Here is an 11,305-nt window from a genome sequence, read left to right as displayed (position 1 = left end):
TCCATCCTTCATATCCCAATCTATCTCAATGATTTTTTATCAAAAAATTTAAAAACTTTCCATTTTTGTGGTTTACAAACTTTGCAACTAAAAAAACAAGATAAAACCGTCTTCAAAACTAGGGAGGAAATTTGAACTATTTTTAGAGTCTAGGAGATAATATATCCGCCTTCAAAATTAGACCACAGCAAGTTAGTTAATCGAGGTAAAATGGATTTTCCCCCTCTTTATATCAAATGCTTTCGACCTTGAATCCTATAACAAGGGTCTATTTAGTTTCAACAGGACCTCCTAAAATTCCTGTCACATCGAATGTTTGGACACATGCATAAAGCATTAAATATAAACTAATTACGAAACTAATTACACAACTTACGACTAATTTACGAGATGAATCTTTTAAGCCTAATTAGTCGATAATTTGACAACTTGGTGCTACAGTAAACATATGCTAATGACGGACTAATTAGGCTTCAAAAATTCGTCTCGTAAATTAGCCTACATCTATAAAATTGATTTTGTAATTAATCATTATTTAATACTCCTTATTAATATCTAAACATTCGATGAGACCTGAATTTTAGAAGCAAGCTAAAGAAGCAAACACCCCCTAATCTGATCGGCCTTACCCGCTCCACTGTCTAATCCTCGCTTTGACCTCTGACCGGCACTGCGCTGGCCCTTGGCCCTTGTCACTGCTAGGTTCTTCATAGTTTCAGCAGAGGAATCTATGCAATACTCGTCGCATTAGCCAAGGTGCGCCCACAATCTGTGTTCTGTCGACGCCCCCGTTACATTAGAACGGTTCGTTTTTCCTGTCACGAATCGATTATCAGTTCGTCCACAACGCAGGTCCCAGTTCAACAAACCCTGCCCGACCCGGCGACCCGACCCAACGACGGCAGGAACAATCGATCATCGGAGCCCGTCGTGGTACTCGCAGCCGGAGGCGACGCCGCGGGCGGGCCTGCCGAGGTGCGCCTCCCGGATGTCGAGGCGGCAGTGCACGCGGCGGTAGAACTTGGACTTGACGAGGAGGCCGAGGATGTGGGCGCGCGCGCGCAGCACGAAGCCGAGCCGGACGGGCACCACCGCGGGGCCGAGGCGGCCGTTGTTGGGCTTGCTGTGCAGGCTGGCGCCCGCGCCGTAGAGCGGGACCTGCTTGCCCACCACGGACACCGTCACCATCCGCCCGCTCTTCCGCGGCTGGTAGAACTCCGCCATCTGCATGAGTGCATGACGCCATGAGCGTCAGTCACAACACGTCAGTTCAGTTCACATTGACTCAAAGCATGCATCATCTATGATTTATGAACACGATTAACTGCTGGCAAACAGGAGGAGCTATCTACTGTGAAAAAAAAGGTAATGACGCTTTTGGCCGTGTGATCCAAAACCAGAAGATAAAATTGTAGGGAAATGAACAGTAACTTAAAGGCAAAAGCCATATCAGAGCCCATGATGGCGCTGGGTCGCTGCGCACTGGGGGCCATCATCCTGTCCACCATAGGATTCTCACAGGGAGCAGCAAAAGCGTAAAAGCCATGACGTCTGAAACCCAGGAAAACAGTGATAAAGGCGCGTCCTTTTTGGCGTTGAAAGGTCCGACACAAATGCCTGCACACAGCGACTGCGACATCACACCGGGCTGTGGCAGTGCGGCGCAGGAGCTCCTGCTGCACGGACCATGCTGCGGCAGTGGGCTGCAGCAAAGACTATTGGCTACTCTGTACTGACAATCACCACAGTGACACTGGCTGCCGTACCGGGTACCGGCCGGTCCTTCCTTGGATTGGACACTGGAGGAGGGAAAAGTCGTTAATGGCGGGGCGACCTCTCTGGCTCGAGTCACGTGGACGCCATGGCCACCCGCGGATAAGACCACTGTCATGTCATTGGTGCTGTGGCTACGATACTTTCGTTTTTAGTTGAGAATTAGGATTTAATTATGAACTAATTAGGCTCAAAAGGTTCGTCTTGCGATTTACAACCAACTGTGCAATTAATTTTTTTTTCATCTACATTTAATGCTTCATACACAGTATCACAATATTCGATGTGATGGCGATGTGAACTGTGGCACTTTTTCGAAAAACTTTTTGCAAACTAAACGAGGCCTGAGTCCGCGTGTGTTATTGCATTCCCAGTTTCACTCACAATTGGGTATGCAAGACCAACGGATAACCGGCTTGTACAATTGGCACGGTGCTCTAGTCCATTATGAAAAACCCCGATTTTTTCCCTACATCTGCATGCAAATATTGCACACATGTGAGGCAACTAGGCAAGTGATTTAAGGATGTCCTTTGTTTTTGGCGGTGAACTGACAGATGATTTTGTTCCCTTCTGAATCACGAGTTTTCTCTAGGGGCATTTCGTGCGTGCGTGATGTTTGTACGTGAATGCGCACTCATGGGCCAATTCATGTCTAGGCCGCCAAGTCAGAAATCATCTGACGGCCTGGTCTCTGGATCGAGGAACCAACGATTGACAATGGGCGACGCCACTCTGGTCGAACGTGACAAGATTGGACGCCGGTTTTTCAAACAGGTTGTACGAACGGCGCAAGTTACCACTGTAAAAGTTCAAAAACAATGGAGAACAGGTTCGCTTGCTCCATTACCTACTCCGGAGTAGGTCATAGGATATAGTACTACCACCGCATACCAGCGGCACCCTAGGCTGCTGCTAGGCCTAGGGCACGGCACTGCCGAAATGTTCGTGGGAACGCTGAAGCGCCGGCAAAAATTCCACGGCGCGTGGGATTACGGCCAGGATAATGAAGTTCCATTTGGCTGCCCCCCATAAAGCCAGTCAAGAAGACCACCTAATAAAACCCCAATCACATGGCCTCGGCATAGCTTTACATACCATCTCTGCTGATCGACTACGACGAAGCCATTCTATTTCTGTGTAACCTCCTCCCTAGTAGTACGTATTTCTCTAGAGTCTAGAAGTATCTGTCTGCATTCTCTCCATTTATCTCTCTGTTTCATACGTTAGCACACAAAGTACCCCTTTTTAATTTTTATTCGACCTGTTCTGGTGCACACGAGACCAGCGCGTGTTGGTTTCGACCGGTCCAAATCAACCAGCCAACGGTGTTTTCCTCTCACAACGAACCAGCGCCATCCAGCCCAAAGCGATCCAGAAACCAAACACGAACAGGCAACCCGAACCATTGCCGCCTCACATGAGCGCGCCATCTTCTAATTGAAAGGCTGGCCACATCCGGCCGTTACTAGCAGTAGCAATAGCAATAATCACAGGGGATTCACTTGCCTAATCTGAGCGGCGGCCGTCCACATCTCCTTCCGATCCAATCCAGGCACACCGCCCACCCCCGACGCAAATCGCAATGATTCTCACAATCAATTCATTCAAGAGGGCAGATCAGATAGATATGGTAGAGTAGAGTAGTACGTACGTCTCCGGAGGCGACGGTGAGGTCGCCGTAGAAGAGGAGGAACGGCGTGGCCGTGACGTGCAGGCTGAAGAAGGTGCCCCGGTTGCGGAAGCGCAGCCGCACCGTCGCGTTCACGGACATCATCTTCGTCGGGACGCCCGTCCGGTCCGTGCCGCCCTGGATGTGGTACGACTCGAACACCACGCTCTGCAGTGACAGTGAGTGCACCGGGAGAGCCATTGTCAGCAAAGGCACGCACAAACGGACGTGATGAGTACTAAGCAAAATCGGCCGCGATCTGTGCGCGCCGCCGTCGCCCATAAATTGCAACAAATAAGGAATGCAGGTTTCGCGGCGGCGGCCAGCTGTTTTTCTTGGCCAGACTAGCTTCCAAATTCCAAAACGTTTCGGTACCCAAAATGTTTCCTTGGATTGGATGCAAATGCTAGACTGCTGGTCAGTTAAAATGCAATGTCTTGGAATGCTATTTTCTTGGATGGAATGGAGAGGCATTGTACGCTCGGAAGTACTACATGTTTCTCATGTGTACAAAGGTAGTAGAGCACATTACAGTACTGCCCTGGATTGAAGAGCTGAACATAGTACTGTTGCTGCTAGAGAATCAGTCTAATAAATTTAGAGTTTGTTTTGAAAATGAAGACAAATCGAAGAACTCGAAGACGATGCATTGTATTATACTCGCACACCAGATAGTTTTTGTTTCTCAGTGAACACAGAGCAAACCGAGGCTAGTGCCATAGTAAGAGGGAGTGACGAGGGACGGACCTTGACGACGACGTGAGGCTTGTACGACCTGCTGGCGCCCCACAGCACGAGCAGGAAGAAGGCGAACACGGCGACGAACGCGAACGCGCCGAGCGCGTAGCACCGCCACGGCGACTCCGCGAAGCCGCCGCCGCGCATCAGGGACGCGTCCTCGTCGTCGTCGTCCCCGACGCTGCCGGCGCCGCTGCCGTGCCCGAGCCGGCGCCAGGGGACGCTCACCACCGCGGCGACGTCGCCGCCGGAGCGGAGCTGGTCGGAGAAGAGGAGCCGCCCCGTGGAGGACTCCCGCGAGTGGTGCATGCCGGCGCCGGCGCCGCCGCCGACGCCGCCACTCGAGCCACGGTGGTGGTGGTGGAAGTGGTAGTGGAGCGGAGACTCGGCCGGGGTGGTCCCCGCGACGCCGCCGGAGGCGCCCAGGTGAACGTCCGGGTGGGAGGCGGCGGGGCTGAGGACGTAGTAGGCCGGGCGGCCGCGCGGGGACCGCGGCGGCGTGGACGCCGCCAGGCTCGTCACGTCGGAGTCCGTCTTGGCGTGCCTGGCCATCTCTCTCTCTCTCTCGGGAGCCGCGCGGCGGAATGCGCGTGGGAGTGGGACTGCGGGAGAGGAGCCGAGGAGGTGAGGAGAGGGAGGGGGCTGCGCAACGGGTGTTTGATGAAGGTTTGAAGGGGCACGCGAGGGGTGTTTTTTGCTTTTGAGACGGGAGCGCGCGGTTTGCGGCTGTGCCAGTGGGATGTGAGCCTGTCCATGCAGATACAGGACGACCTGGGAAGTTGTTGATCACCGCCAGGTAGCGCTAGCACGTTGGCTCGCTTCCAATCAAAAATAGTATTTTTCTCTTATACCAAACTAATCAACAGTAAATAATCCACGATCATTTACGGCCTCTTGAACAGCTCAGCCGCCATGGCCTGCCCGATTTGAGATTTTGAACAGGCTCAGCCGCCATGGCCTGCCCGATTTGAGATTTTGGCCATTTGGGAATGCTCGTGTCACAACCCAGCTGGGTTACCATCTATTTGAACTTGCGCGTGTGAAAACATGCTTTGCCATACATTTATTTATTTTTCCAATTCTTTTACTCCACGCTCTCCGTCCCTCCAGTTGATTTGGCTCTGGCTTGATATAAAATATTGTAGCAAAAGCAACGGCAGGTATTCTTCTGGCTATGGCGGCGGCAGCAGACAGGTATAAAATATTATACCAAAAGCTACGGCAGCCATAACCATAACTATAGAAATCATCAGCCGAACGACCCCATGGTTAGGCCGAGGGATTAGTGGGAGGCAATGGTAGCAGAGCTGATACCACGGGTCGCCAACGGGTGGTGTGGATGGTGCCAGTGTCTACGAGCGTAAAACTAAACTCGCTAGCAATAACAAATATCAAGAGCCCACGATAATATACATAGTAACGAGATAGTATTGAAGATGACATGTGAAGTGTTGGATCACAATCTAATGGTTATTCTTTGTAGACTATAACTTCAGTTGTTTTTAGTCACTGATAGCATCGATGCACATCCTACAATTAGGGATGGCGGCAGGTCAAGTAAATAATTGTTCGCAACATATTACATGTATATCGAGTAAATTTTTATATCCACACTAGCTCGTAGCCGCGAGCAATATTTTGTACCCACACCTACACCCACAAAGTTGGATTACATTAGAATAGATGGAATTCTATGTCTTTTTTAATACTAACGCGTGAAGCAACACATGCACATGCTTGGGGGGTAGAATAGGCAGGATGACATTTGGATTCCGGTGCTGCAACTTGAGATTGTAATAGTGAAGCAAAACTCGAAAGAAATGGTGAGTGTGGACCTTAAACCCACACTTGAAGGAAGGGTGTGAATACCACGACATTTTGTGGTGTTTGCAGTTAGCGCCATCCTGTCGCTGCAAGGCTACGGCGCCATCTAATCGGCTTCCTTCCCCTACATGTATCTCATCTGCTCCAGGACCTGGCACCTGCCCTCAGTGATGCTCGATTGCGTCTACTCCACCGTACCATTGTGAGAAACCAGCTGGTAGATTATGATGTGCTGACGGAGTCCTTTACGATGAATTGCATCCAATCCAAAAGTAGATCTAGGGTTGGGGTGTGCGGATACGAATCTTGGGGCAACGAGCAAGGAGGCAAAAGCAGCGAACGACAAACGTGTGGGCTAGAGCTTCAACCGAATATCTAGGTAAGAGAATGGCACTACTAGAACACTTGGAGACAAAAGGGGTGCAAGGAATAAGACAAAGTTGGACTCCTTAAAAACAGGATGTGCAGTTATTATGGGATGGAGGGAGTACTTCCTTCATCCCAAAATAAGTGTCGCTATGGTATATACCCGTGGCGGTCAAATTTTGTTATGTTTTGCTAAGTTTATTGAAAATATTACTAACATTTTTTTATCTCCAATTAAGTTTATTATGAAAGTAGTAGATTCAATGATCTATCTAATGATACTAATTTGTACTATAAATATTAATATTTTCTTATATATCTGGTCAAAGTTAAAAGGGTTTGACTACTCAAAAAGCGAGAATGACACTTAATTTGGGACGGAGGGAGTACATCTTTTGTGAGTTGGACTTTGTTTTTGTCATGCACAAATTTAGTCTTATTAGATAACACTTTGCTTTTGTGTTTGTGTCTACCGTGACCTGTTCATCATTGTTAGATATGTTTTCTTTGGAATGATTGTTATTTTATTCAAATTTTGTATGAACGTAGCAACGCGCGGACTATTAGCTTGTAGCTGTATATAAACTGGAGTATTTTAGAATTTTTGTTTGAGAAACAACTGGAGTATTTTTAGATGTAAGCCCATCCAAACAGGCCCTAGTTACTCTCTAGTTCTGAGCAATTCTATGTTTATAAGCCCACGGCTTGTTGTACGAGCTATTTGAGGCCTTCAGTTCAGGCTCGATTTCAGCAGCTGGTCATACGAGAAGAGAGGCCCACTCCGGAATATAAACTAGTTGGCCCAACTTGACTAACTGGGCATCTAATGGACCCATCAGAAACACTAGTATCCCCCGGTGGTTGGTTTTCCTTTTGGACTGTCTAAAATCTAAAGCAGCCAGTCGGATGACTTTTGCTTGTCCGCTCGGATTCCATCTAGTGATTCAGGCCGTGTTTGGCCAGGCTCCGCTCGGCCTGTTTTTGTGCGAGAACCGGAGCCGGGGTGCCGGAGCCTCAAATTCAGGCTTCACCTGCTGTACGCCAAATCTGCTCTCTCATTTCATGGCAGAAGGGTTCCTCCGGCCTGTACCGTTTGGTGCAGCTCTGTTGCTGGAGCCAGAGCCGGAGCTGTGCGGGAGCCGCACCAAACACGCCCTCAGCGAAAGCACGGCACGTCATAACATACTTGAGCTTGGTGGTAAAAGAGTGAAAAATATTCGTGTAAGAAAAAAAACAGTCTCGATCAGGTTGGCTACGGGGAGAAAAGTTTGAGTTGCGTTACACCCAACAGAGATAGTTTATAATTTAGGAATCACTTGCATAATTATGAACTGCAAGCATGTAACTTCATGCGGAAGTGCCACGTCAGCTAATGAGTTATGGCGTCGGTACTTTATAGCAGGAATAGTATTATGTAGTTTATTACTCCATATGTAGTTTAGGGATCTCTATTAGTATTCTAGTAATTTGGAGACCTGGATCAAAATGGTATAATAGTTTAAGTTTAATTTACTCCACTATAATCATCATATATTCATATGGATGAAGCACCATCAACATAGACCACACGGCAACAATAGAAACAACATGAATATATGTGCAGTAGACTAGTGGTTATGCACATTTGCCATGCCTTAGGTCGGGCGTGCTATAGTCTTTTAGGCATATGTTTGGTTCAGTGTTGTAACTATGGTAATACTATACTTTTTTAGCATCATGTCCCACACGTCATACTCATTTTCTTTCGAAAACATGCCACAAGTGTGGCTTTTTTGCTTGCCACAGTTTGCCAAAAGTTCAGCGCGGTAAGTTTGAGCATCAAACTAACAGGCCCTTACTGCCCTTGGTAAAATCGGAGAGTTTGTCCCATAAGATTTCTCATATTCATTGATGGACAGTGGACATGGTGACATTGGTGGACCTCTCCGTTGTGTTCCAAGGGCATGCCTAATTAAAATCTAAGTCAACTAAGAAAAATGAAAAAAAAAGTTTATGTCTAGTGTCTACACACTAAGAAGTAATTGTGCCAAAGTCCAAAGGGTAATGTTCCTGTTCAGTTGTCCGTCCGGACAGACCCCGCCCGAGTCGCCCGCTTGCGGAACGGGGCCCGCCTGCGGCGTCTCCGTCCACATCGCCCGCTAGCTCCGCGGCATCTGCGCGTTGCGCACCTCTGCTCGTGGGACAGATCTCACCCTCCTCGCGCCGCCCCCGCCCGTACTCGTGCCTCCGATTGTAGCTGAAGGGACCGTGACGTCTAAGAGGGAGAGGTGAATTAGGCAACTTAAAAAATATAACTCTTAACTATGGTCTCTTTTTCTAACTCTAGCAAAACCTATGCAATAGATGAACTATCTCAATGTGCAACTACAGTTTTGCTAGTGAATTGCTATCTCTACCGTAAAACAAGTAAGGTAAACAATGTAAACGCGGAAGCTAAAGAGCAAGGTAGAGATATACAAACTCCCGTCGATGACTCCGGTATTTTTACCGATGTATCGAGAAGCGCGCAAGCATCCCCCTAATCCTCGTTGGAGCCCCTCGCAAGGAATCCCTCGCAAGGGCCAAGCTCCTAGTCGGGTAACTCCGTGGATAGCCTCGGGCCTTCCCCACGCGCAAGTGGGTCTCCGACGTGCCTTCCGGCAAGCCTCCCCCGGATGCTCCCCGCCGTCTTCACTATCAAGCTTTTGGCCGAAACGCCGCGGGCCTTGTTCCCTCCGGTACACGGTGGCGGTCATACCACAAACGCGGTTGTTGTGATCTCGCAAGACTTTAAGCCCCTCCGATGTACAACAATGGTGCTCGCAAGCACCGAGTGGTAAGAGGTATGCAAACCTCACTAAACACTAGACCTAAACTTAGAGCAAGCGCATAAGCGGTGATCTAATCAACCTAGGCACTTCGCAAAGTACCTATGCTAATCACATGATGAATCACTAAGCACTATGCAAGTGGAAGATTACTAAAATGGTGTATCAACACCCTTGGTATGTTTCCTCAGCTCCACACTCCTCAAATGGCTGGTTGGGGGTTGTATTTATAAGCTCCACTGAGAAAGTAGCCGTTGGGGTTGAATTCCACGAAACTGCTACTGACCGGACGCTGAATCGTCCTGACCGGACGCGTCCGGTCGTCCCGACCGTTGAGCCGGCAATATACTGATCGGATGCTGGCCAGCGTCCGGTCGCCTGCCACGGATGCGTCCGGTCATAGATTTGCCGCTCTGGAACCTTACTGTACTCGATCGGACACTGCTTCCCTGCGTTCGGTCGGTTTCGCCGCCCACGTCTGGTCGTCACGACTGCAGCGGTCGTCCCGACTACAGAGCCACCGGTCCAGCGTCCGGTCGTCCCGACTGCCGAGCCACCAGCGTCCGGTCGTCCCGACTACCGAGCCACCAGCGTCCGGTCGTCTCGACTGCCGAGCCATCAGCGTCTAGTCCAGCGTCCGGTCGCCTCTGCGAGCTCGTTTCTTCGCGATCTTGCGTACGGCTTGGTTCCAATCTTCATGCTTAGACTTTGCTTGATCTCTTGGGTCTTCTCTTGTGCTCCTAAGGTCTTGCTTGAGGTGTTGATCATCGGATCATCACGTTGCCTTTGTCCAAGTTACGTCTTGCACCCTATTGAACTACAAAACAAACACTTGCAAATTCATTAGTCCAATTTGGTTGTGTTAGTCATCAAGCACCAAAATCCAAAGTAAATGGGCCAAGGGTCCATTTTCCTTACAATCTCCCTCTTTTTGGTGATTGATGCCAACACGACCAAAGTAAGCAAATAATAAGAATTTGAAAGTTAAAAACTACCTACTTGCTAGGATGCAATGCAAAGGGCAAGTTTATTTGATAGTTAAAGATACCAATTGAAATCATATTTGATATTAAGGGATACCAATTGAAATCAATTGTAAGATACCAATTAAAACTAAATGAAAGGTTATCTTGCCCTTGCAAAAATCCCCATGTGGCATTATGGATTCCTACGAATTTTACCATTGCTTAGACTAATCCATAATCCACTTTCCTCCCTTTCTCGGACCATTACCACTTATAGACATCAACTTTATGCTTGCCTTTGGTCCTTCAAATTCTCCCCCTTTGGCATCAAACACCGAAAAAGAAGACATTAGTAGCACAAGGGAGGGTCAAATTTCGTGATCCTTTGTGTATAGAGTGAAATGGATCACAAAATTTGACTCTCACATTATATAGACTAAGCCCCCCCCCCCTAAATGTATGCATACATATGGTAGAAAGCAAAGCATATTACAAGTGTTTCATATGGATGTTGCAAAAGTAGATCGAGATGCTTCATATGTTGTGAGGGTTGTACACGTATGTTGTGAGTTTTTGTTCCCAATGTTTCATCTGTTTTTTCAGACGTATGTTGTAAGTGTGTTTATCTGGATGTTGCATATGTTTCAAACATATGTTAGCAAGTGTTTTATTTGGATGTTGCGTATGTTTTTGCAACGGTTTCAAGTGTTTTTGTAAGTGTTTCAGGTGCATGTATCAAGTGTTTCATCTGCCTTTAGACGTATATTGTAAGTGTTGCATTTGAATGTTTCAATAGTAGATCGGGTGTTGCGTCTTCCTCCTCACCTTCTGCTGCCTTGCCTCGGTGTCTCCTGCTCCTCGCGACACTAGCTAGGCATGTGCCGCCTCCTCCCTCCATTGATGCTGGTAACGTTCAGGGCGGTGCGGCCTTCATGTGGGCGTGCCAAACGACGCAGAAAAATTATTGTAGGCGTAGGACGCCCTGTCCGTCCGGACGTCCAGGCGCTACCAAGCCCGGAAACCAAATGATACATGGATGGCCATGGCCCATGCGTTGGCAATCGGCCGATCAGCAGACGGTTAAATAAGCTCAAGAAGTTCACCACGATCCAAAACGGGAACCACCGCAGAAGTCGTAGCCGATGATCCTCCTTTTGACG

The 11,305-nt window shown here is 48.5% G+C and overlaps 1 protein-coding gene across 1 annotated transcript; it reads right to left on the bottom strand.

Moving 5' to 3' along the window:
* Positions 1 to 312: 312 nt before the first annotated feature.
* Positions 313 to 4,887, bottom strand: LOC136473765 (uncharacterized). The gene is made up of 3 exons (XM_066471408.1): positions 4,193 to 4,887; positions 3,428 to 3,613; positions 313 to 1,224 (listed from the first exon to the last, which is right to left on the bottom strand). The coding sequence occupies exons 1-3, from the start codon at positions 4,733 to 4,735 to the stop codon at positions 916 to 918; spliced, it is 1,038 nt and encodes a 345-aa protein (XP_066327505.1). The 5' UTR covers positions 4,736 to 4,887; the 3' UTR covers positions 313 to 915.
* Positions 4,888 to 11,305: the final 6,418 nt, after the last annotated feature.

This window comes from Miscanthus floridulus, chromosome 8, assembly GCF_019320115.1.
Source record: "Miscanthus floridulus cultivar M001 chromosome 8, ASM1932011v1, whole genome shotgun sequence".
In the NCBI taxonomy this organism is placed as follows: Eukaryota; Viridiplantae; Streptophyta; class Magnoliopsida; order Poales; family Poaceae; genus Miscanthus; species Miscanthus floridulus.
The sequence above is the reverse complement of the archived record's forward strand: the minus strand, read 5'-3'. Positions and strand labels throughout refer to the sequence as shown.